Source organism: Salmo trutta, chromosome 33 (assembly GCF_901001165.1).
Source record: "Salmo trutta chromosome 33, fSalTru1.1, whole genome shotgun sequence".
Taxonomy (NCBI): Eukaryota; Metazoa; Chordata; class Actinopteri; order Salmoniformes; family Salmonidae; genus Salmo; species Salmo trutta.
This window is the reverse complement of record NC_042989.1, coordinates 40,774,535-40,796,774: the sequence shown is the minus strand read 5'-3', so window position 1 is coordinate 40,796,774 and position 22,240 is coordinate 40,774,535. Positions and strand designations below refer to the sequence as shown.

At 43.4% G+C, this 22,240-nt stretch overlaps 1 protein-coding gene across 1 annotated transcript; it reads right to left on the bottom strand.

Moving 5' to 3' along the window:
* Window positions 1–3,122: 3,122 nt before the first annotated feature.
* On the bottom strand, window positions 3,123–22,202 carry LOC115173006 (RNA polymerase-associated protein RTF1 homolog). Its single transcript, XM_029730963.1, has 16 exons — window positions 22,017–22,202; window positions 20,367–20,486; window positions 19,949–20,108; window positions 19,365–19,563; window positions 18,562–18,694; window positions 15,919–16,175; window positions 15,508–15,685; window positions 14,902–14,984; window positions 14,309–14,396; window positions 13,888–13,995; window positions 13,408–13,485; window positions 13,057–13,178; window positions 11,925–11,982; window positions 10,245–10,319; window positions 9,248–9,470; window positions 3,123–3,301 (listed from the first exon to the last, which is right to left on the bottom strand). Exons 1-16 carry the CDS (start codon window positions 22,098–22,100, stop codon window positions 3,195–3,197), a joined length of 2,073 nt encoding a protein of 690 aa, XP_029586823.1. The 5' UTR covers window positions 22,101–22,202; the 3' UTR covers window positions 3,123–3,194.
* Between the last annotated feature and the right edge of the window lie 38 nt (window positions 22,203–22,240).

The following is a 22,240-nucleotide window of genomic DNA, read 5'->3' as shown; positions in this document are numbered from 1 at the left end:
ATGTTATATCCCTCACTTCAAAGGCAGTTATAGTCAATGAACTAATCACTGATCATAATCTTGATGTGATTGGCCTGACTGAAACATGGCTTAAGCCTGATGAATTTACTGTGTTAAATGAGGCCTCTCCTCCTGGTTACACTAGTGACCATATCCCCCGCGCATCCCGCAAAGGCGGAGATGTTGCTAACATTTACAATAGCAAATGTAAATTTACAACAACAAAAAAATGACTGCGTTTTCATCTTTTGAGCTTCTAGTCATGAAATCTATGCAGCCTACTCAATCACTTTCTATAGCTACTGTTAACAGACCGCCTGGGCCATATGCAGTGTTCCTCACTGAGTTCCCTGAGTTCCCATCAGATCTTGTAGTCATGGCAGATAATATTCACATTTTTGGTGACTTTAATATTCACATGGAAAAGTCCACAGACCCACTCCAAAAGGCTTTCGGAGCCATCATTGACTCAGTGGGTTTTGTCCAACATGTCTCCGGACCTACTCACTGCCACAGTCATACTCTGGACCTAGTTTTGTCCCGTGGAACAACTATTGTGGATCTTAATCTTTTTCCTCATAATCCTGGACTATCGGACCACCATTTTATTACGTTTGCAATCGCAACAAATAATCTGCTCAGACCCCAACCAAGGATCATCAAAAGCCGTGCTATAAATTCTCGGACAACCCAAAGATTCCTAGATGCCCTTCCAGACTCCCTCCACCTACCCAAGGATGTAGGAGTACAAAAATTGGTTAAAAACCTAACCGAGTATCTTAATTTAACCTTGCGTAATACCCTAGAATTTCTAAGCAAACAGCTGGAGGCAGGGCTTTTTCATATAGAGCTCCATTTTTATGGAATGGTCTGCCTGTCCATGTGAGAGATGGACTCGGCCTCGACCTTAAGTCTTTATTGAAGACTCATCTCTTCAGTAGGTCCTATGATTGAGTTGGCGCCCCCTCGGGTTCGTGCCGTGGGGGAGGTCTTCGTGGGCCATACTCGGCCTTGTCTCAGGATGGTAAGTTGGTGGTTGAAGATATCCCTCTAGTGGTGTGGGGACTGTGCCTTGGCAGAGTGGGTGGGGTTATATCCTGCCTGTTTGGCCCTGTCCAGGGGTATCGTCGAACAGGGCCAGTGTCTCCCGACCCATCCTGTCACAGCCTCCGGTATTTACGCTGCAATAGTTTGTGTCGGGGGGCTAGGGTCAGTCTGTTATATCTGGAGTATTTGTCCTGTCTTATCCGGTGTCCTGTGTGAATTTAAGTATGCTCCCTCTAATTCTCTCTCTTTTTCCTCTCGGAGGACCTGAGCCCTAGGACCTTGCCTCAGGACTACCTGACATGATGACTCCTTGCTGTCCCCAGTCCACCTGGTCGTGCTGCTGCTCCAGTTTCAACTGTTCTGCCAGCGGCTATTGAACCCTGACCTGTTCACGAGACGTGCTACCTGTCCCAGACCTGCTGTTTTGGACTCTCGCTATCGCACCTGCTGTCTCTAACTGAATGATCGGCTATGAAAAGCCAACTGACATTTACTCCTGAGGAGCTGACTTGTTGCACCCTCTACAACCACTGTGATTATTATTATTATTATCTGACCCTGCTGGTCATCTATGAACATTTGAACATCTTGGCCATGTTCTGCATAGGCTAACTAGCTACACCACATAGCTCCTCAAACCCGGCCTTGGTCAGCAGTCCCTGCAACTGAAGCCAACCGCTTCGCGGGATCGAAACTCAAAAAAGCTAACTAGCAAGTAGTCAAACTTTCCAATAGACTTTCAACATTTTCCAAAACAACAAACTTTGTGCCACAAACAAACCGAGCGCCGCTATTTTCTTCAACAGGGTAGATATTTAACTTTTGTCAGGTGATTAACTTGAAAGATCTTTAAAATGTTCACTATTGAAACCCTGTTACAAATAAAGGAATAGGGAAACTTTTGAGACACACTCATTCACTCGTTGGGATAGCTCAGGGGGAGCGAGACAAAACACAAAACGGAAACCAACAGTACGAAACACTGCCCCTCTTTATTCTGCCTCACTCCAAACTGTATTATATACACATGGCATGCCACATCAATACAGGAACTGACTAAGTACACAAATCGATAACACTTAGAATCTGCTCTGAAAATGGGAGGTAACGGTAGCAAAAAAAAAAAAAAAAAAAAAAAAAAAAAGATTAAAAGAAAAAGATCCATGTAAATAGATAGATTCATCTGTTTCTTTTTGTTGACTTGAAAAAAATATAAAAAGTGACATGTACTATCCAGTAAGTAGATAACGGGCCAGCTCTGCAGTCTAAGAGGCTAAGGGGTGAAGTTTCCCCCTTAGCTACAGATCTTGAATCAGTTTCTCCTCCCCCTAATCCTAACCTCAACCGTTAGTGGTTGATCTAAGATCAGCGTCTAGAGGCCACTTCACCCTACACCTCTAGTGAACCGTGCAGAGGTGGAACTGCCCTGAAATCAGGTACGAAAGAAAACCCAGGTCTGTTGTTGATGGGGAAATCAGATTCAGTATTTCAACAAATCTAAGTCTTTACAAGACAGTGTCCTTCCACAAGCAATGTGCCCTGGACACCAAAAGGAGTGAACTTCAGATCCGTATGAGGGAGAACCAACATAAGATTTATTTATAAAAACGTAGAAATAACTAAGAAAAAAACAAACAAAAAAAAACAATTCCAAGTACGACTTTGCACATAATAACGCAAAAATAAAAGTTGGACAACTTTCTTCTAAGACAGAGAAAAAAAAAAAATAGTCTTCTCTTATTAATATTTCCTATCAGTTTTAAAATGGACAGTCTCTAGTGTACACACACTCTGTCCCCTCACACACTTACCTCTCACTCACACACACTTACCTCACATCTCTCTCACACACTACTCAAAACACACACACTTACCTCACATCTCTCTCTCATCTCTCTCTCTCACACACACACACACACACGCACACACGCACACACGCACACACGCACACACACACACACACACACACACACACGCACACAGGGGTAGAATGGCCAACCAACACATGCAGGTGGATCTGACTGACTGAGGGGTTAGGCTATTAGATCATCAGACCAAGCCTCCCTTCCTCTTCCTGTAGTTCATTAGAACACGGACCCCTCCTCTTCCTGTAGTTAATTAGACCAAGCCCCTCTTCCTGTAGTTCTTTAGATCAAGCCCCTCCTCTTCTTGTAGTCCTCCAGGTTGAGAGATCTGCGTGGAGCACCGTCTTTTACTGCCAGGGTGTTGGCGCTCACCGACAGAGACTTGGCTTCTGAAACACACCGGAGGAAAGACATTAGTATGACATATCCTGTGTGTTACAGTTCAGGTGAAGTTGTCCCTAGAGGCTGACCTTGAATCAGTGTAGCTTCCCCCCCCACTAACGGTTAACGTTGGGATTCAGGGAGAGGAAGCTGATCCCAGGTCTGTGCCTCTGGGGAAAACGTCACGATGGAGTTGCATACTAGAAAGCAGGATCAAGACGGCTAACTTGCCTAAATATTCTGAAATAACTTTAGATTTTTTTTTTTTTTTTTTTTTTTTTTAGAAAGACAAGCTTGCAATTGGCATGGCCTAATAGACTCAAACAAACACATAACTAACTAAAAATCAGTTAATTCTGGTTGTTTATCGAAGTTAGCTGGCTAACTAAAGATGAGAATCTTTCCATTTCAAGACGATTCGATAAATATCTTTATACTTGGGCTCCGATGCAATACAGGAACCATACGTTTAGTTTCAAATGATTCGATAAATATCTTTATACAGTTGAAGTCAGATGTTTACATACACCTTAGCCAAATACATTTCAACTCAGTTTTTCACAATTCCTGAAATTTAATCCTAGTAAAAATTCCCTGTTTTAGGTCAGTTAGGATCACTACTTTATTTTAAGAATGTGAAATGTCAGAATAATAGTTTATTTATTTCAGCTTTTATTTCTTTCATTACATTCCCAGTGGGTCAGAAGTTTACATACACTCAATTAGTATTTGGTAGCATTGCCTTTAAATAGTGTAACTTGGGTCAAATGTTTCGGGTAGCCTTCCACAAGCTTCCCACAATAAGTTGGGTGAATTATGGCCCATTCCTCCTGACAGAGCTGGTGTAACTGAGTCAGGTTTGTAGGCCTCCTTGCTCGCACACGCTTTTTTAGTTCCGCCCACAAATTTTCTATGGGATTGAGGTCAGGGCTTTGTGATGGCCACTCCAATACCTTGACTTTGTTGTCCTTACGCCATTTTGCCACAACTTTGGAAGTATGCTTGGGGTCCTTGTCCATTTGGAAGACCCATTTGCGACCAAGCTTTAACTTCAATTAGCTTCTAAAGCCATCACATCATTTTCTGGGATCTTCCAAGCTGTTTAAAAAAAGGCACAGTCAATTTAGTGTATGTAAACTTCTGACCCACTGGAATTGTGATACAGTGAATTATAAGTGAAATAATCTGTCTGTAAACAATTGTTGGAAAAATTACTTGTGTCATACACAAAGTAGATGTCCTAACCGACTTGCCAAAACTATAGGAACGAATTCATATGATCCACTAACATTTGTTGCACACAAACACAATTTTACATTCTACATTAAAATCTGCTGCTGATGAGCTGTGGGTCTGAGCTGCGGGTCTGAGCTGCGGGTCTGAGCTGCGGGTCTGAGCTGCGGTCACTGATCTACACACAATACCCCCATAATGTCAAAGTGGAATTAGGTTTTTATTAAATTAATTTTAAATTCAAAAAGCACTCACACATCTGAGCAATCTTAATGCAGGTGCATGGCAACAGTTGAAACAGGATGAATGAAAAAGGAAACCACACACTGCTCTTCATAGTATCACTGATATTTAATAAGCTTTACGTATCGGCCTCACGGCCTTCGTCAGAGCTTTACGTATCGGCCTCACGGCCTTCGCCAGGGCTTTACGTATCGGCCTCACGGCCTTCGTCAGAGCTTTACGTATCGGCCTCACGGCCTTCGCCAGGGCTTTACGTATCGGCCTCACGGCCTTCGTCAGAGCTTTACGTATCGGCCTCACGGCCTTCATCAGAGCTTTTGTGAATTTTCTGAAATTAGCACCTCTATGTAGACCTAGCCCCACCCACATCCGTTCCACGCATGGAAAGGGGTTGGAGGCAAAGGAAAAATCATTAAGTGCTACCAAACATAACAATATGCATTTCACAAACACTACAAACGTGTATAAATAAGACGCATTAAACACGTCCATAAAACCACAATGAATATCTACATAGACGTACAGAGGCCCATTATCAGCAACCATCACTCCTGTGTTCCAATGGCACATTGTGTTAGCTAATCCAAGTTTATCATTTTAAAAGGCTAATTGATCATTTAGAAAACCATTTGCAATTATGTTAGCACAGCTGAAAACTGCTGTCCTGATTAAAGAAGCAATAAAACTGGCCTTCTTTAGACTAGTTGAGTATCTGGAGCATCAGCATTTGTGGGTTCGATTACAGGCTCAAAATGGCCAGAAACAAAGAACTTTCTTCTGAAACTCATCAGTCTATTCTTGTTCTGAGAAATGAAGGCTATTCCATGCGAGAAATTGCCAAGAAACTGAAGATCTGGTACAACGCTGTGTACTACTACCTTCACAGAACAGCGCAAACTGGCCCTAACCAGAATAGAAAAGAGGAGTGGGAGGCCCCGGTGCACAACTGAGCAAGAGGACAAGTACATTAGAGAAACAGACACCTCACAAGTCCTCAACTGGCAGCTTCATTAAATAGTACCCGCAAAACACCAGTCTCAACGTCAACAGTGAAGAGGCGACTCCGGGATGCTGGCCTTCTAGGCAGAGTTCCTCTGTCCAGTGTCTGTGTTCTTTTGCCCATCTTAATCTTTTCTTTTTATTGGCCAGTCTGAGATATGGCTTTTTTTTTTCCAACTCTGCCTAGAAGGCCAGCATCCCAGAGTCGCTCAGGGATTTTACCATGAGGCCAATAGTACATTTAAAACAGTTACAGTTTAACTTCTTGCGGATCATTGGGACGCTAGCGTCCCATCTGGCCAACATCCGGTGAAATTGCAGAGCGCGAAATTCAAATTAAATTACTATAAATATTTAACTTTCATGGAATCACAAGTGCAATACATCAAAATAAAGATTAACTTGTTGTTAATCCAGCCGCCGTGTCAGATTTCAAAAAGGATTTACGGCAAAAGCAAACCACGCGATTATCTGAGGAGAGCGCCCAGCACACAAATGCATAACAAATCATTTTCAACCAGGGAGTTGTGACACGAAAGTCAGAAATAGCGATATAATATATGCCTTACCTTTGAAGATCTTCATCTGTTGGCACTCCAAATGGTCCCAGTTAGATTGCAAATGGTCCTTTTGTTCGATAAAGTCCTTCTTTATATCCATAAAAACTCAGTTTAGCTGGCTCGCTTCAGTCAATAATCCACTCGGTTTCCCTCCTTCAAAATGCATACAAAATTAATCCCAAACGTTACCAATAAACTTATCCAAACAAGTCAATCAACGTTTATAATCAAACCTTAGTTTATTTGCATATTAGGGTACCTATCAAATTTAAGACGGAGAATCTCTTTACCGAAGATAAACAAAAAGAAGGCGCTCTCTCGGCCATGCGCTTGGAAACACTACAGCCAAAATGGGAGCCACTTAGAAAAACTACAACTTCTCCCTCATTTTTCCAAAAACCGGCCTGAAACTCTTTCTAAAGACTGTTGACATCTAGTGAAAGCCCTAGGACCTGCAATCGGGGATGATTTCGCCCTATTGTAAAAGTGCCAGCCATTGAAATCAGTGGTATGCCGATTTTTTGTTGTTGTTGATGGTTTGTCCTCGGGATTTCACCTGCCATTTCAGTTCTGTTATACTCACAGACATAATTTTAACAGTTTTAGAGTGTTTTCTGTCCAAATCTACCAATTATATGCATATCCTAGCTTCTGGGCCTGAGTAACAGGCAGTTTACTTTGGGCACGCTTTTCATCCGGACGTCAAAATACCACCCCCTATCCCAAAGAAGTTAATGGCTGTGATAAGAGAAAACTGAGGATGGATCAACAATATATAATTTGTGCACATTTATTACAAATAAAAACAGAAATACCTATTCAGACCCCCATTTTCTACATTTTGTTACTTATTCTAAAATGGATTAAATAATTTCCCCCCCCCCAATCTACACACAATACCCCATAATGACGTCACAATACCCCATAATGACATCACAATACCCCATAATGACATCACAATGCATCATAATAAAAGTGAAAACAGGTTTTTAGAAATGTTTGCACATTTATTAAAAATAAAAAAGAGAAATACCTTATTTACATAAGTATTCAGACCCTTTACTCAGTACTTTGTTGAAGCACCTTTGGCAGCGTTTACAGCCTTGAGTCTTCTTGGGTATGACGCTACAAGCTTGGCACACCTGTATTTGGGGAGTTTCTCCACGTTCTTCTCTACAGAGATGGGGAGCGTCGCTGCACAGCTATTTTCAGGTCTCTCCAGAGATGTTTGATCGGGCTCAAGTCTGGGTTCTGGCTGGGCCACTCAAGGACATTGAGACTTGTCCTGAAGCCACTCCTGCGTTGTCTTGGCTGTGTGCTTAGGGTCGTTGTCCTGTTGGAAAGTGAACCTTCGTACCAGTCTGAGGTACTGAGCAAGCTTTCATCAAGGATCTCTCTGTACTTTCATCTTTCCCTCGATCCTGACTAATCTCCCAGTCCCTGCAAAACATCCCCACAGCACGATGCTGCCACCACCATGCTTCACCATAGGGATGGTGCCAGGTTTCCTCCAGACGTGACGCTTAGCATTCAGGCCAAAGAGTTCAATCTTGGATTCATCAGATCAGAGAATCTTGTTTCTCATGGTCTGAGAGTTCTTTAGGTGCCTTTTGGAAAACTCCAAGCGGGCTGTCGTGGAAGCCACTTCTCAGTAAAAGGCACGTCTGGCCAATCTACCGTAAAGGTCTGATTGGTGGAAAGCTGCAGAGATGGTTGTCCTTCTGGAAGGTTCTCCCATCTCCACAGAGGGAACTCTGGAGCTCTGTCCGAGTGACCATGGGGTTCTTGGTCACCTCCCTGACCAAGGCCCTTCTCCCCAGATTGCTCAGTTTGGGCAGCCAGCTCTAGGAAGAGTCTTGGTGGTTCCAAACTTCTTCCATTTATGAATGATGGAGGCCACTGTGTTCTTGGGGACCTTCAATGCTGCAATAATGTTTTGGTACCCTTCCCCAGATCTGTGCCTCGACACAATTCTGTCTCGGAGCTCTATGGACAATTCCTTCAATCTCATGGCTTGGTTTTTGCTCTGACATCCACTGTCAACTGTGGGACCTTTACATAGACAGGTGTGTGCCTTACCAAATCATGTCAAATCAATTGAATTCACCACAGGTGGACTTCAATCAAGTTGTAGAAACATCTGAAGGATGATCAATGGAAACAGGATGTACGTGAGCTCAATTTCAAGTCTCATAGAAAAGGGTCTGAATACTTATGTAAATAAGGTATCTTGTATACATTTTGCACAAGAAAATTCTTAACCTGTTTTCGCTTTTGTATTTAACGAGGCAAGTCAGTTAAGAACAAATTCTTATTTACAATGACGGCCTACCCTGGCCAAACCCGGACGACGCTGGGCCAATTGTGTGCCGCCCAATCACAGCCGGATGTGATACAGCCTGGAATCGAACCAGGGACTGTAGTGACGCCTCTTGCACCGAGATGCAGTGCCTTAGACCGCGGCGCCACTCGGGACCCCATGATGAGAACATTATTTTATTTAATACATTTATAGAATAAAGGCTGTAACGTAATGATGTGTAGTCCTAGGCTTGTTGTTGTATAGGTGAAGTTAAGGGCCAATTTTGTGTGTGTATATGTATATATATATATATATATATATATATATATTCACATATATTCCTCTAAGTACACATGTGAACTGCATAAAAATCATTTTAATCTTTGTTTTAAACCATTTTTAAACCATTTTTTTTATTTATAAAAAGACCCTCGTATCTTAAAACATTTAAACCAGGGACCGACACATAAAATCGTTGAATCTTTACATTCCTATGGCTACTGCATTGATCCTGCTTTGTAGTATACCCCTATGGTGTGGTCTAGCAGCATCACTACCCCCCCCCGGAGACGGGGGTGTTCGACCCACCACTTTACACTCGTTACGAACAAACTCACCTGCATTGGGAACCTGTAGGTCAATCTTGACGTCAAAGTCGTGGACTTTAAAGAGGTCCTCTGATAGGTCGCTGGTGTTCTTAGTAGGGTCGATGACTTTCAGAGCGGCCTGTCCCGCTCCCCTGCCCATCTCAAACTCCAAGTCCATCTCTTTGCCCGACCCTTCTCCGTACTTCTCATTGAGGTGTTGGAGGATAGCTGCATGGACTGAAGGGTCTCTGGCCTGCCCAAAACACAAACAGACAGACACACTTTTTAATCAGAATATTATACGGCATGGCTGCATCCCAAATGGCACCCTACCCCAACATAGAGACTTATGTTAGGACACCATGGTGGAGAGAGAGAGGTAGAGAGAGGGAGAGGTAGAGAGAGGGAGAGGTAGAGAGAGGGAGAGGTAGAGCGGTAGAGAGAGATAGAGCGGTAGAGAGGGAGGTAGAGAGGGAGGTAGAGAGAGATAGAGCGGTAGAGAGGGAGGTAGAGAGGGAGGTAGAGAGAGAGGTAGAGAGGGAGAGGGAGGTAAAGAGAGAGAGGGAGAGGGAGGTAGAGAGAAAGAGAGGGAGAGGGAGGTAGAGAGAAAGAGAGGGAGAGGGAGGTAGAGAGAGAGAGAGAGGGAGGTAGAGAGAGAGAGAGAGAGAGGGAGGTAGAGAGAGAGAGAGGTAGAGAGGGAGAGAGGTAGAGAGGGAGAGAGGTAGAGAGGGAGAAAGGTAGAGAGGGAGAAAGGTAGAGGGAGAGAGGTAGAGACTTACGTTAGACACCATGGTGGAGAGAGAGAGAGAGAGAGACCTACGTTAGACACCATGGTGGAGAGAGAGAGAAAGACAGAGAGACAGAGAAATAGAGAGAAGAGACAGACAGAGAGAGAAATAGAGAGAAGAGAGAGACAGAGACAGAGAGACAGAGACAGACAGACAGAGAGAGAGAGAGAGACACAGAGAGACACAGAGAGACACAGAGAGACACAGAGAGACACAGAGAGAGAGAGAGAGAGACTTACGTTAGACACCATGGTGGGTTTGCACTGTCGTCTAGTAAACGGGTCCATCTGCATCTTGGCATTCTGTCCTTCAGCCTGAAAGAGAAATAATATTACAATAATAATGTAACTTAACAATGAGTCGTAATAAGCAAATGGAACATAAATGTATACTGAATAAAAATATAAACATGTAAAGTGTTGGTCACATGTTTCATGAGCTGAAAATAAAAGATCCCAGAAATGTTCCATATGCACAAAAAGCTTATTTCTCTCAAGTTGTGTGCACACATTTGTTTCCATCCCTGTTAGTGAGCATTTCTCCTTTGTCAAGATAATCCATCCACCTGACAGGTGTGGCATATCAAGAAGCTGATTAAACAGCATGATCATTACACAGGTGCACCTCAAAATCAAATGTTATTCGTCACATGCGCCAAATGCAACAGTTGTAGAACTTACAGTGAAATGCTTCCGGACAAGCCCTTAACCAACAATGCAGTTAAGAAAGTACTTACTCAAATAAACTGAAGTCAAATTATTATTATTATTTTTTTTATAATTATTTATTTTTCTAAGGAGCAACAATAAAATAGTAACGGGAGACAATAAAAATCCACTAAAATGTGCCGTTTTATCACAACTCAACGCCACAGAAGTTTCAAGTTGTGGGAGTGTGCAATTGGCATGCTGACTGCAGGAATGTCCACCAGAGCTGTTGCCAGAGAATTGAATGTTAATTTCTCTACCATAAGCCACTCAAATGTCATATCAGAGAATTTGTCAGTACGTCCAACCGGCCTCACAACCACAGACCACGTGAATGGCGTTGTGTGGGCGAGCGGTTTGCTGATATCAACGTTGTGAACAGAGTGCCCCATGGTGGAGGTGGGGTTATGGTATGGGCCCCATGGTGGAGGTGGGGTTATGGTATGGGCCCCATGGTGGAGGTGGGGTTATGGTTTGGGCAGGCATAAGCTACAAACAACGAACACAATTGCATTTTATTGATGGTAATTTGAATGCACAGAGACCTGTGACGAGATCCTGAGGCCCATTGTCGTGCCATTTATCCACCGCCATCACCTCATGTTTCAGTATGATAACGCACGGCCCCATGACGCAAGGATCTGCACACAATTCCTGGAAGCTGAACATGTCCCAGTTCTTCCATGGCCTTGGTACTCACCAGACATGTCACCCATTGAGCATGTTTGGGATGCTCTGGATCTACGTGTAGGACAGCGTGTTCCAATTCCCGCCAATATCCAGCAACTTCACACAGCCATTGAAGAGGAGTGGGACAACATTCCACAGGCCACAATCAACAGCCTGATCAACTCTATGTGAAGGAGATGTCGCTCTGCATGAGTCAAATGGTGGTCACACCAGATACTGACTGGTTTTCTGATCCACACCCCTACTTTTTTTTACCTAAGGTATCTGTGACCAACAACTGCATATCTGTATTCCCAGTCATGTAAAATCCATAGATTAGGACCTAATTAATTTATTTCAATTGATTGATTTGCTCATATGAACTATAACTTAGTAAAATCTTTGAAAATTCTTGCATGTTGCTTTTATATTTATGTTCAGTATATAAGTATATTTATAACAAACCAAAACTTTACCTGATTTAAAAACATAATTGCGCTGCGATGAGAGTTTTTTAGTACAGATGGAGGCTGGGATACTTACGACAAGAGCCTTCTCAGACTCCACAATGTTCCAGCTACGATTCCTCTGGTTGATGTAGCTGGAGGAGACAGATTGATAGAGAGGTTTAGATACAGTGCATTCGGAAAGTATTCAGACCCATTGACTTTTTCACACATTTTGTTACGTTACAGCCTTTTAGAATAAGGGATTAAATTGTTTTTTTCCCCCACGTCATCAATCTACACACAATACCCCACAATGACATCCCAATACCCCACAATGACATCCCAATACCCCATAATGACATCCCAATACCCCATAATGACATCCCAATACCCCATAATGACATCCCAATACCCCATAATGACAAAGCAAAAACAGGTTTTTAGAAATGTTGGCAAATTTATCAAAAATCTCAAACTGAAATATCACATTTAGATAAACATTCAGACCATTTACTCAGTACTTTGTTGAAGCACCTTTGGCAGTGATTACAGCCTTGAGTCTTCTTGGGAATGACGCTAGAAGCTTGGCACAGCTGTATTTGGGGAGTTTCTCCCATTCTTCTCTGCAGATCCTCTCAAGCTCTGTCAGGTTGGATGGGGAGCATCGCTGCACAGCTATTTTCAGGTCTCTCCAGAGATGTTCGATTGGGTTCAAGGCTGGGCCACTCAAGGACATTCAGAGACTTGTCCCGAAGCCACTCCTGCTTTGTCTTGGCTGTGTGCTTAGGGGTCGTTGTCCTGTTGGAAGGTGAACCTTCGCCCCAGTCTGAGGTTCTGAGCGCACTGGAGCAGGTTTTCATCAAGGATCTCTCTGTACTCATCTTTCCCTCGATCCGGACTTCCAGTCCCTGCCCCTGAAAAACATCCCCACAGCATGATGCTGCCACCACCATGCTTCACCGTAGGGATGGTGCCAGGTTTCCTCCAGACGTGATGCTTGGCATTCTGGCCAAAGAGTTCAATCTTGGTTTCATCAGAACAGAGAATCTTGTTTCTCATGGTCTGAGTCCCCCCTCCCAACAGTTTCAAGTGTTTGGTGCCGTCAGCTCCGTTACACAAGCGATGTGATTCTACTCAGGTCGTTGTATGAACAGTTTTAAATCGAAGATACCAAACAAATGAAGTTTATTATTATTTAAAAATATATAATATGATTATTGTGTGACCTGATGGCAGAGATGTTTTTGGTCCTCTGTCTGTCCAGATGCTCGGCCCTCTCCTCCAACTCATTCAGCTGGTCCTGTATCTCTTTGGCTCGGTCTCCTTCTCCACTCTCCTCAGCCATGGCCTGGAGGTGTTCATTTGTCAACAACAGGATACACATGGTACACGGTACATGGTACACGGTACACGGTACACGGTACAATGAAAATGCTGACCTGCAGGTTCACGGTGGACACCATTAGAACAATAAATGGAATCAGAAAATACAACTCTATGGAATAAACAGAGTGTACACACACACACACACACACACACACACACACACAGTACCCAGGAGATGTTAATTTATGTACCTTATCTTTGAGTAGTGATGTTTTCTTCATGGCGTAGTTGGAAGGAGCCTTTCTGAATCTGTCTTTCTCTTTGACAATCTGTGGATTAACAAACAAGGTCAAAGTTCAACACTACAATGAACATCATTAATACGGCACAACATAGGTATGACCGGTAAATAAGCCTGTACAAATGAGACCAATACTGCATCCCCAATGGCACCCTATTCCCTATATAGTGCACTACTTTAGACCAGAGCCCTATTCCCTATATAGTGGTACTACTATAGACCAGAGCCCTCTTCCCTATATAGTGCACTATTTTAGACCAGAGGCCTCTGGGCACTACATAAGGAATAGGGTCCCTGGTTTAAGTAGTGCACTACATAGGGAATAGGATCCCTGGTTTAAGTAGTGCACTACATAGGGAATAGGATCCCTGGTTTAAGTAGTGCACTACATAGGGAATAGGGTGATTATTTGATATGGACAGATACTTACATCCTCGATGTCTTTGTCATTGAATTTGTAGTTACAAGCCTCTTTGATGGCCTGCTCTTTCTTATTGATCTCATCTAGAGTAGGGACCTGCATACTGGCTATGATCATCTGTAGACAGAGAGGAAAAACATCAAGAGAGTCTGCCCTACGACAGGCCCGACGTAACCGTGTATAACAGAACCCTGCTGTCTCCACGAGACACCAATCCAAGATCCACAACATTCATCTTTCCATTCACTTTGGATATTCCCTGGTCTTTTGTTACAAATCTTGCCGTCTACCAGGAGGAGGAGTTCAAGCAACCATGCTCCTCTATCCAATCAGCATGTTCCCACGGGTACTTCCTCAAGTCAACCATCCAACCAGAAATCTCCTTTACCACTTCCTCAAGTCAACCAGCATGCTCCTCCAGTCAACTCACTGCCTCCTTCCACTTCATGAACTCGTTTTCTGTGAACTCCTGATTGGACACAAACTCCAGTCTGAAGACTCGGGTGTCACCACCATGCCTAGAGGAGAGAGATATGGGGACAGGGCACAGAGAAACCGTCAGCACAGAGAAACCGTCACAGACGAAGAGACAGAAGTAGCGAAACAGGAAGAGGAGGAGGAGCAGAGAAAGAGAGGAGGAGGAGAGAAAGAGAGGAGGAAAGAGAAACAGGAAGAGGAGGAGAGAGGAAACAGGAAGAGGAGAGAGAGAGGAAACAGGAAGGAGGAGGAGAGAGGAAAAAGGAAGGAGGAGGAGAGAGGAAACAGGAAGGAGGAGGAGAGAGGAAACAGGAAGAGGAGGAGAGAGGAAACAGGAAGAGGAGGAGAGAGGAAACAGGAAGAGGAGGAGAGAGGAAACAGGAAGAGGAGGAGAGAGGAAACAGGAAGAGAGAGGAAACAGGAAGAGGAGGAAACAGGAAACAGGAAGAGGAGGAGAGAAAGAGGAGGTGGAGAGAAACAGGAAGAAGAGAAGCCAAGGGTAGTAGCAGGTAAGAGGTGAGTAGTTTAAAATGAAGGATGCCGTACTGTAACTGTAGTCCTTTGTTCGTCCGGGTCGTTCCCAACTGGTACACTTTAGCCGTCTCTACCACGTCAACTATTTCAGCCACCTTACCACAGGGAATTACAAGAAATACTCATCATGAACATAACTGAAAGGACCAACGTTTAATAGGAGTAAGGAAGGACTCAATGGGCCAGTTTCCCAGACAGAGATTCACCATTGAGCATGATTTTCCAGTCTAGGACTAGGTTGAAAGACGCAATCAAGCTATTTGTTTTGTTTCTTTTACTTCTACTGTTGTAAACAATATCCCACGAATTAATAGAATAATGTACACACACAAGGGTAAAGAAAATATGTTTTGAGAAAAATAGTTTATTTTTTTTTTAAGTGCAAACTTCAAGGAGTAGTAGGCCGGTGCCCTCTGATGTCATCAGCCTGCGTCTTGCCTGAGGAGCAATAGAGAACTAACAAGGAAGCCCCCCCCCCCCCCCATGTCATAAGGATACCTGGACCACCTATTGAGATGTGCCTTTTGTTCAGTAAATCAGGTGATAAATGAGGGTAAAAGGAGATTGGAGTAGGACTTTAATCTGGCTCAGGGAAACAGCCCCAATGCATCTTCTTACCCTGTAAACTGGTTTGCTACTACTGTTTCCGATGCCTATCCGTACGAAGCAGCCGCTGACAGTCTTCTGGAAGAACGGCATGTGGCACCAGCGCTCCAGTTTGTGTCGGGACAGACGGATCCGGTTCAGCTCGTCTGGCAGTGACACGGGCTGAGATTTTGGTGGCGTCTCCTCTTTCCTGGACCATCCCGAGACAGAAAACATAGAAACATTGGTCACTGATCGTTGGTCAAGCAGAAAGGTTTCAAATAGTCAGAAAAAAAAAAAAAAAAAAGTTACAAGGTAACTGAAATGGGAATTTATTTTTAGACTAACTAAATCTTCAAGACCAAATTCAACATAAAAGTAATAAAGATCTATTAAGGAACTACTGATTTGCCATCAACCCACAGTTGATGGATAGATACTCACTCTTCGTCTTCGGAATAAGATGAAGAGCGTGAACTGCGATCGCTCTTTACTGAGGATTTGTCATCATCCTCCTCCTCCTCTTCCTCCTCATCGTCGGAGTACACCTCGCTGGTCTTCAGGGGCTGCCGTTTCGCCAGGAGCTCCGCTGTCCTGGTTTTCTTCTTCTCTCTCTCTGCTTTCAGTTCCTCCATGGCCTGAGACTTTTTATCCAGCTTCTCGTCCCGTTTAGTTCTCCTCTCCTTGTTGTGGGACATAACCTACAGGAGAACGTAGTCACAATGTGGTGTGTTGTTTCAAAATATTCAGCACATTGGGAAAGTATTCACAATGACTTTTTCCACATTTTGTTACGTTACAGCCTAATTCTAAAATGGATTAAATAATTTTTTTACCCTCATCAATCTACACACAATAACCCATAATGGCATAGCGGAAAAAGGTTTTTAGAAATTTTAGCAAATGTATAAAAAAAAAAACGTATTGACATAAGTATTCAGACCCTTTGCTATGAGACTCTAAATTGAGCTCAGGTGCATCCTGTTTCCATTGATCATCCTTGAGATGTTTCTACAACTTTATTGGAGTCCACCTGTGATAAATTCAATTGATTGGACATGATTTGGAAAGGCACACATACCTGTCTATATAAAGGTCCCACAGTTGACAGTGCATGTCAGAGCAAAAACCAAGCCATGAGGTCGAAGGAATTTTCTGTAGAGCTCCGAGACAGGATTGTGTCGAGGGACAGATCTGGGGAAAGGTACCAAAACATTTCTGCAGCATTGAAGGTCCCCAAGACCACAGTGGCTTCCATCATTCTTAAATGGAAAATGTTTGGAACCACCAAGAGTTTTTCTAGAACTGGCCACCCGGCCAAACTGAGCAATCGGAGAAGGGCCTTGGCAGGGAGGTGACCAAGAACCCGATGGTCACTCTGACAGAACTCCAGAGTTCCTCTGTGGCGATGGGAGAACCTTCCAGAAGATAGACAATTTCTACAGTACTCCACCAATGAGGTCTTTATGGTAGAGTGGCCAAACGGAAGCCACTCCTCAGTAAAAGGCACATGGTTTTCAGTGGCAGGGACTAGGAGACTAGTCAGGATCGAGTAAAAGATGAACAGAGCAAAGTACAGAGAGATCCTTATTGAAAACCTGCTCCAGAGCGCTCAGGACCTCAGACTGGGGCGAAGGTTCACCTTCCAACAGGTGAATGACCCTGAGCACACAGCCAAGACAAAGCAGGAGTGGCTTCGGGACAAGTCTCAGAATGTCCTTGAGTGGCCCAGCCTTGAACCCAATCGAACATCTCTGGAGAGACCTGAAAATAGCTGTGCAGCGATGCTCCCCATCCAACCTGAGCTTAAGAGGATCTGCAGAGAAGAATGGGAGAAACTCCCCAAATACAGGTGTGCCTAGCTTGTAGCGTCATACCCAAGAAGACTTGAGGCTGTAATCGTTGCCAACGGTGCTTCAGTGATATTTCCAAAAACCTGTTTTTGGTTGGTCATTATGGGTCATTGTGATGTCATTATGGGGTATTGTGATGTCATTATGGGGTATTGTGATGTCATTATGGGGTATTGTGTGTAGATTGATGAGGGGGAAAAAAACTATTTAATCAATTTTAGAATAAGGCTTTAACGTAACAAAATGTGGAACAAGTCAAGGGGTCTGAATACACTGTACATGCACTGTACATACACACACTTTCACACTCATGTGCTGCTGCTATTCTGTTCATTATTTTACTCTTATCTATCCTGATGCCTAGTCACTTTACCCTGCCTTCATGTACATATCTACCTCAAATACCTTATTATTATCTATCCTGATGTCTAGTCACTTTACCCTGCTTTCATGTACACATCTACCTCAAATACCTTATTATTATCTATCCTGATGCCTAGTCACTTTACCCTGCCTTCATGTACATATCTACCTCAAATACCTTATTATTATCTATCCTGATGCCTAGTCACTTTACCCTGCCTTCATGTACATATCTACCTCAAATACCTTATTATTATCTATCCTGATGCCTAGTCACTTTACCCTGCTTTCATGTACACATCTACCTCAAATACCTCGTACTCCTGCACAGCTCCACATTGATCTGGTACTTCCTGTATATAGCTCCACATTGATCTGGTACTGGTACTCCCTGTATATAGCTCCACATTGATCTGGTACTGGTACTGGTACTCCCTGTATATAGCTCCACATTGATCTGGTACTGGTACTTCCTGTATATAGCTCCACAGTGAGATCTGGTACTTCCTGTATATACCTCGTACTCCTGCACAGTGATCTGGTACTCCCTGTATATAGCTCCACAGTGATCTGGTACTGGTACTTCCTGTATATAGCTCCACATTGATCTGGTACTGGTACTCCCTGTATATAGCTCCACATTGATCTGGTACTGGTACTCCCTGTATATAGCTCCACATTGATCTGGTACTGGTACTTCCTGTATATAGCTCCACAGTGATCTGGTACTTCCTGTATATAGCTCCACAGTGAGATCTGGTACTTCCTGTATATACCTCGTACTCCTGCACAGTGAGATCTGGTACTTCCTGTATATACCTCGTACTCCTGCACAGTGCATCTTTAGAATTGTTTCAGAAGATGAACTCACCACCTGCAGGTCCTGATGAGTCCGGTCTTCATGATGACCGGATGATCTCTTCTTCTGTTCTTCCTCGTCCTTCTTTTTCTTCTCCTCTTTCTCCTTCTTCTTCGCCGTCTTCAGTTTCTTTTTAATTTCAAATCTGTACAGAAGATGTTCGATTATAGGATATACAAATCAAGATATACATATCAAGGGATAGTCATAAAAAAAATGTATTTAAATGTTTTTTTTCCCCTGTTTTGTAAAATTATATATATGACGCTGGGCCAATTGTGCGCTGCCCTATGGGACTCCCAATTATGACCAGTTGTGATACAGCCTGGATTCGAACCAGGGTGTCTGTAGTGACGCCAATAGCACTAAGATGCAGTGCCTTAGACCGCTGCGCCACTCGAGAGCCCTAAAGGTGATGGCGGTGAATGAATGACAACAATGGGCTTCAGGATTTCGTTAAGGTATCTCTGTGCATTCTAATTGCCATTGATAAAATGCAATTATGTTCCAATTCTCTAACACAACATTGGCAGCGGCTTATGGTAAGGAAATGAACATTTAAAATGTTCCTTTGATATTTTTGTTGAGCACACACACACCATCTCAGTCACAACTCTCCTGCCCTACGATAGTCTCAGTCACACCTCTCCTGCTCCTCCTAGTCTCACCTTATATTCTTCATATGAACTAGTAACAATACAATTAACAGTTCACAAGTACTCAAAGGATCACTTTTGCTTCTTAGTCCAGGACTAGGCTAAATTTGTGTCCAGGAAACTGTCCCTTATAGTTCCAACTTCCTGCAGTAGTCTTACCTCCTCTTGAGCACCTCCCTCTTCTCTATCCTGTTGAAGAGCTCCTGCTCCCTCTCCTTCTCAGTCATCTGCTCCAGGCGAGCCCTGTCCTCCTCGTCTCCCATCAGGTCCTCTCCATAGCCGTCCCTGAACACATCGTCCTCCGACGAGGAGTCTGAGCTGGAGGCAGAGGTGTTGCTCTCTGAGTCAGACACCTCACCTGGAGGAAGAGACCATTACATAATAAGATAGATAAACATCTCAATGTGTCTTTCTGTGATTCCACGTCTCCTATCACCTGGAGGAGGAGACCAGTACATGGAATTAGTTAGCATTATTAGTTGGTAGATACCCAAGAGTGAAATCAACTAATCAAATTAACCACTGGCAGTAATCAACAACTCTTGGGGTCTATCTCAAATAGTCTTTCAAAGATTCCTTGCATCCCATCTCCTTCTCAAGTGTATATAGAATGAGAAGATCCATGGTCTCTCCCCTCGAATCATCCTCTCCAATGTGTTTTGAGAAGGAGCCAAGGAGAGAGGATGAGAAGTATAGAGGAAAAGATGAATGGAGAATGAGCCCGGGGTCTCAGGACAACGTACCCTCCTCGGGGGCAGAACTGTCAGCTGAACTGTCTCCACCAGAACTACCGGACGATGCAGCTTTATGAACCCTCTTCTTCGCCGCCTCTTTCTTCTTCTCTGTTGTTGTCGGTTTCCCCGGCTTAACTTTCTTCTTGACTTTAGGACCACCGGCCGTCCACTATGTGAAAAACGACATACACATAGAATCAGCAAACACAATGTTGTCAAGTGGAGCATCAAGGACTGTACAAAAATATGGTGTTAATAACATGACTCTTTCATGCCACTAGTATAAGGGCTGGTCCTGGACCCAGGTCAAGCCTAGTCAGGGGACTAAAACATTTTCTAAAAAAGGAGATCCTCAGTTGAGCATGCTTCTTAGTCCAGGAAACCAGCCCTAAGGAGATCAAAATATATATAGAGAAGAGATTCATACCTCATCGTCACTGTCTGATGTCTCCGAGTCTGATGAGGCTGCAGGCTTGCTGACTGGCTGGTCATCCTGCTGGTCATCCGAGTCCACCCTCTTCCTCTTGGTGGCCAGAGACAGAAGCTCCTGGATGCCACGGGGTGAGAGACAGAGGTGAGTGCCTGAACTCCTGATACAGTATATCAAACAGACACCAAGTGGAGAAGCTGACATCTTATTTATAAAATAGGTGTTGTTAACAGTTAATATGGATTGAGACGGAAGCGCCTGGGTGCCACAGGTTGGGATACACAAGACAGAGGGGTAAGTTTAAAACACGGGCGATCGTGTCTGAAAATAACTACACAGAGACAATGGGCAGGTAGAATAATGGAGGAGCTTACATCCTGTATAACATAGATATTTTCAATAGTTAGTATGGATTGACTTATACAGGATGAATTCTGTATGGCCTGCTCAGAGGACAGCAGAACATGTAAATGTTACGTTTTTTGTTGACTAAACCTTTACAGTATATTTAGAGGCTGTTGCATGTGTGGAAACATTATAGTGCTATAGTTTATCAGTCGTTTTTATTATGTGGTCTTATTTTACAGTGAGAAACTTAACTTATTCTATTTTCATATGGTGCTGTTGTAAATAACAAATATGAGCCATCATTTGGTAATATACCTCCCTGTTGAAGCTTGTGTCAATGTTTAATTGGTATGTTTACCAAAACAAAATGTAAATCAACAGGCCGAATTGTTGCTAGCTACCCAACTAAGTTACTATCAGGAGGTATTAATACCAAGCTAGCAAAGATAGCTAGCAAATTATTATCCTCATCTTCACTGCGGCATGTGAGACTATGCTAAATGTACGATTGACATGTCTTTATAGCACACCACTGGCCGTACAGAACCGGGACAGTCTACCGTACAACCCATTCCTCCGTACGCTAACGTTAGCTGGCTAGCTAACGTTAGCTAACTGTCCTGTCAACACCAAAATACAACTTCAGCTACAGAAAATAACGTTTAAAAAAAATTCCGTAGGTGGTCACTGTACGATTTGATTAGCAAATGATCACAACACATTAGATTATTGTTGCCCACATTATACTATAAACTGGAACTGAATAAAACCCATTAAATAAAACGTCAGGCCTACGGCGCGGTGTTTTTCCTCCAAACTCTAGGCACAGCTAACACCTAGTTAGCACAGCTAACACCTAGTTAGCACAGCTAACACCTAGTTAGCACAGCTAACACCTAGTTAGCACAGCTAACACCTAGTTAGCACAGCTAACACCTAGTTAGCACAGCTAACACCTAGTTAGCACAGCTAACACCTAGTTAGCACAGCTAACACCTAGTTAGCACAGCTAACACCTAGTTAGCACAGCTAACACCTAGTTAGCACAGCTAACACCTAGTTAGCACAGCTAACACCTAGTTAGCACAGCTAACACCTAGTTAGCACAGCTAACACCTAGTTAGCACTAACACCTAGTTAGCACTAACACCTAGTTAGCACAGCTAACACCTAGTTAGCACAGCTAACACCTAGTTAGCTATTACATTTTTTATTTTTTTAAAAACAAGACTGTTTTTATCCCGTTGTCAACACCGAGAGCGGGAAAACACATAGAAACCAGACAAGTTGTATCCTTACCTGATCTAAATTATCATCGCTAGCGCTGTCTTCAGAGTCAGAGTCGATAACGACTCGACCTTTCCGTTTCTTTACGTTCACCATGATTAGCTAGCTAGCTAGCTAGCAAAACGGTCGTCGGTGTTGCCGTTAAACACGAGCTCAAACTCCGCAGTCCTCAGCAACGGGGCGATATACAACTGAGCATGCGCAGCGAGTACAAAACAACAAATACTAGTGGAACC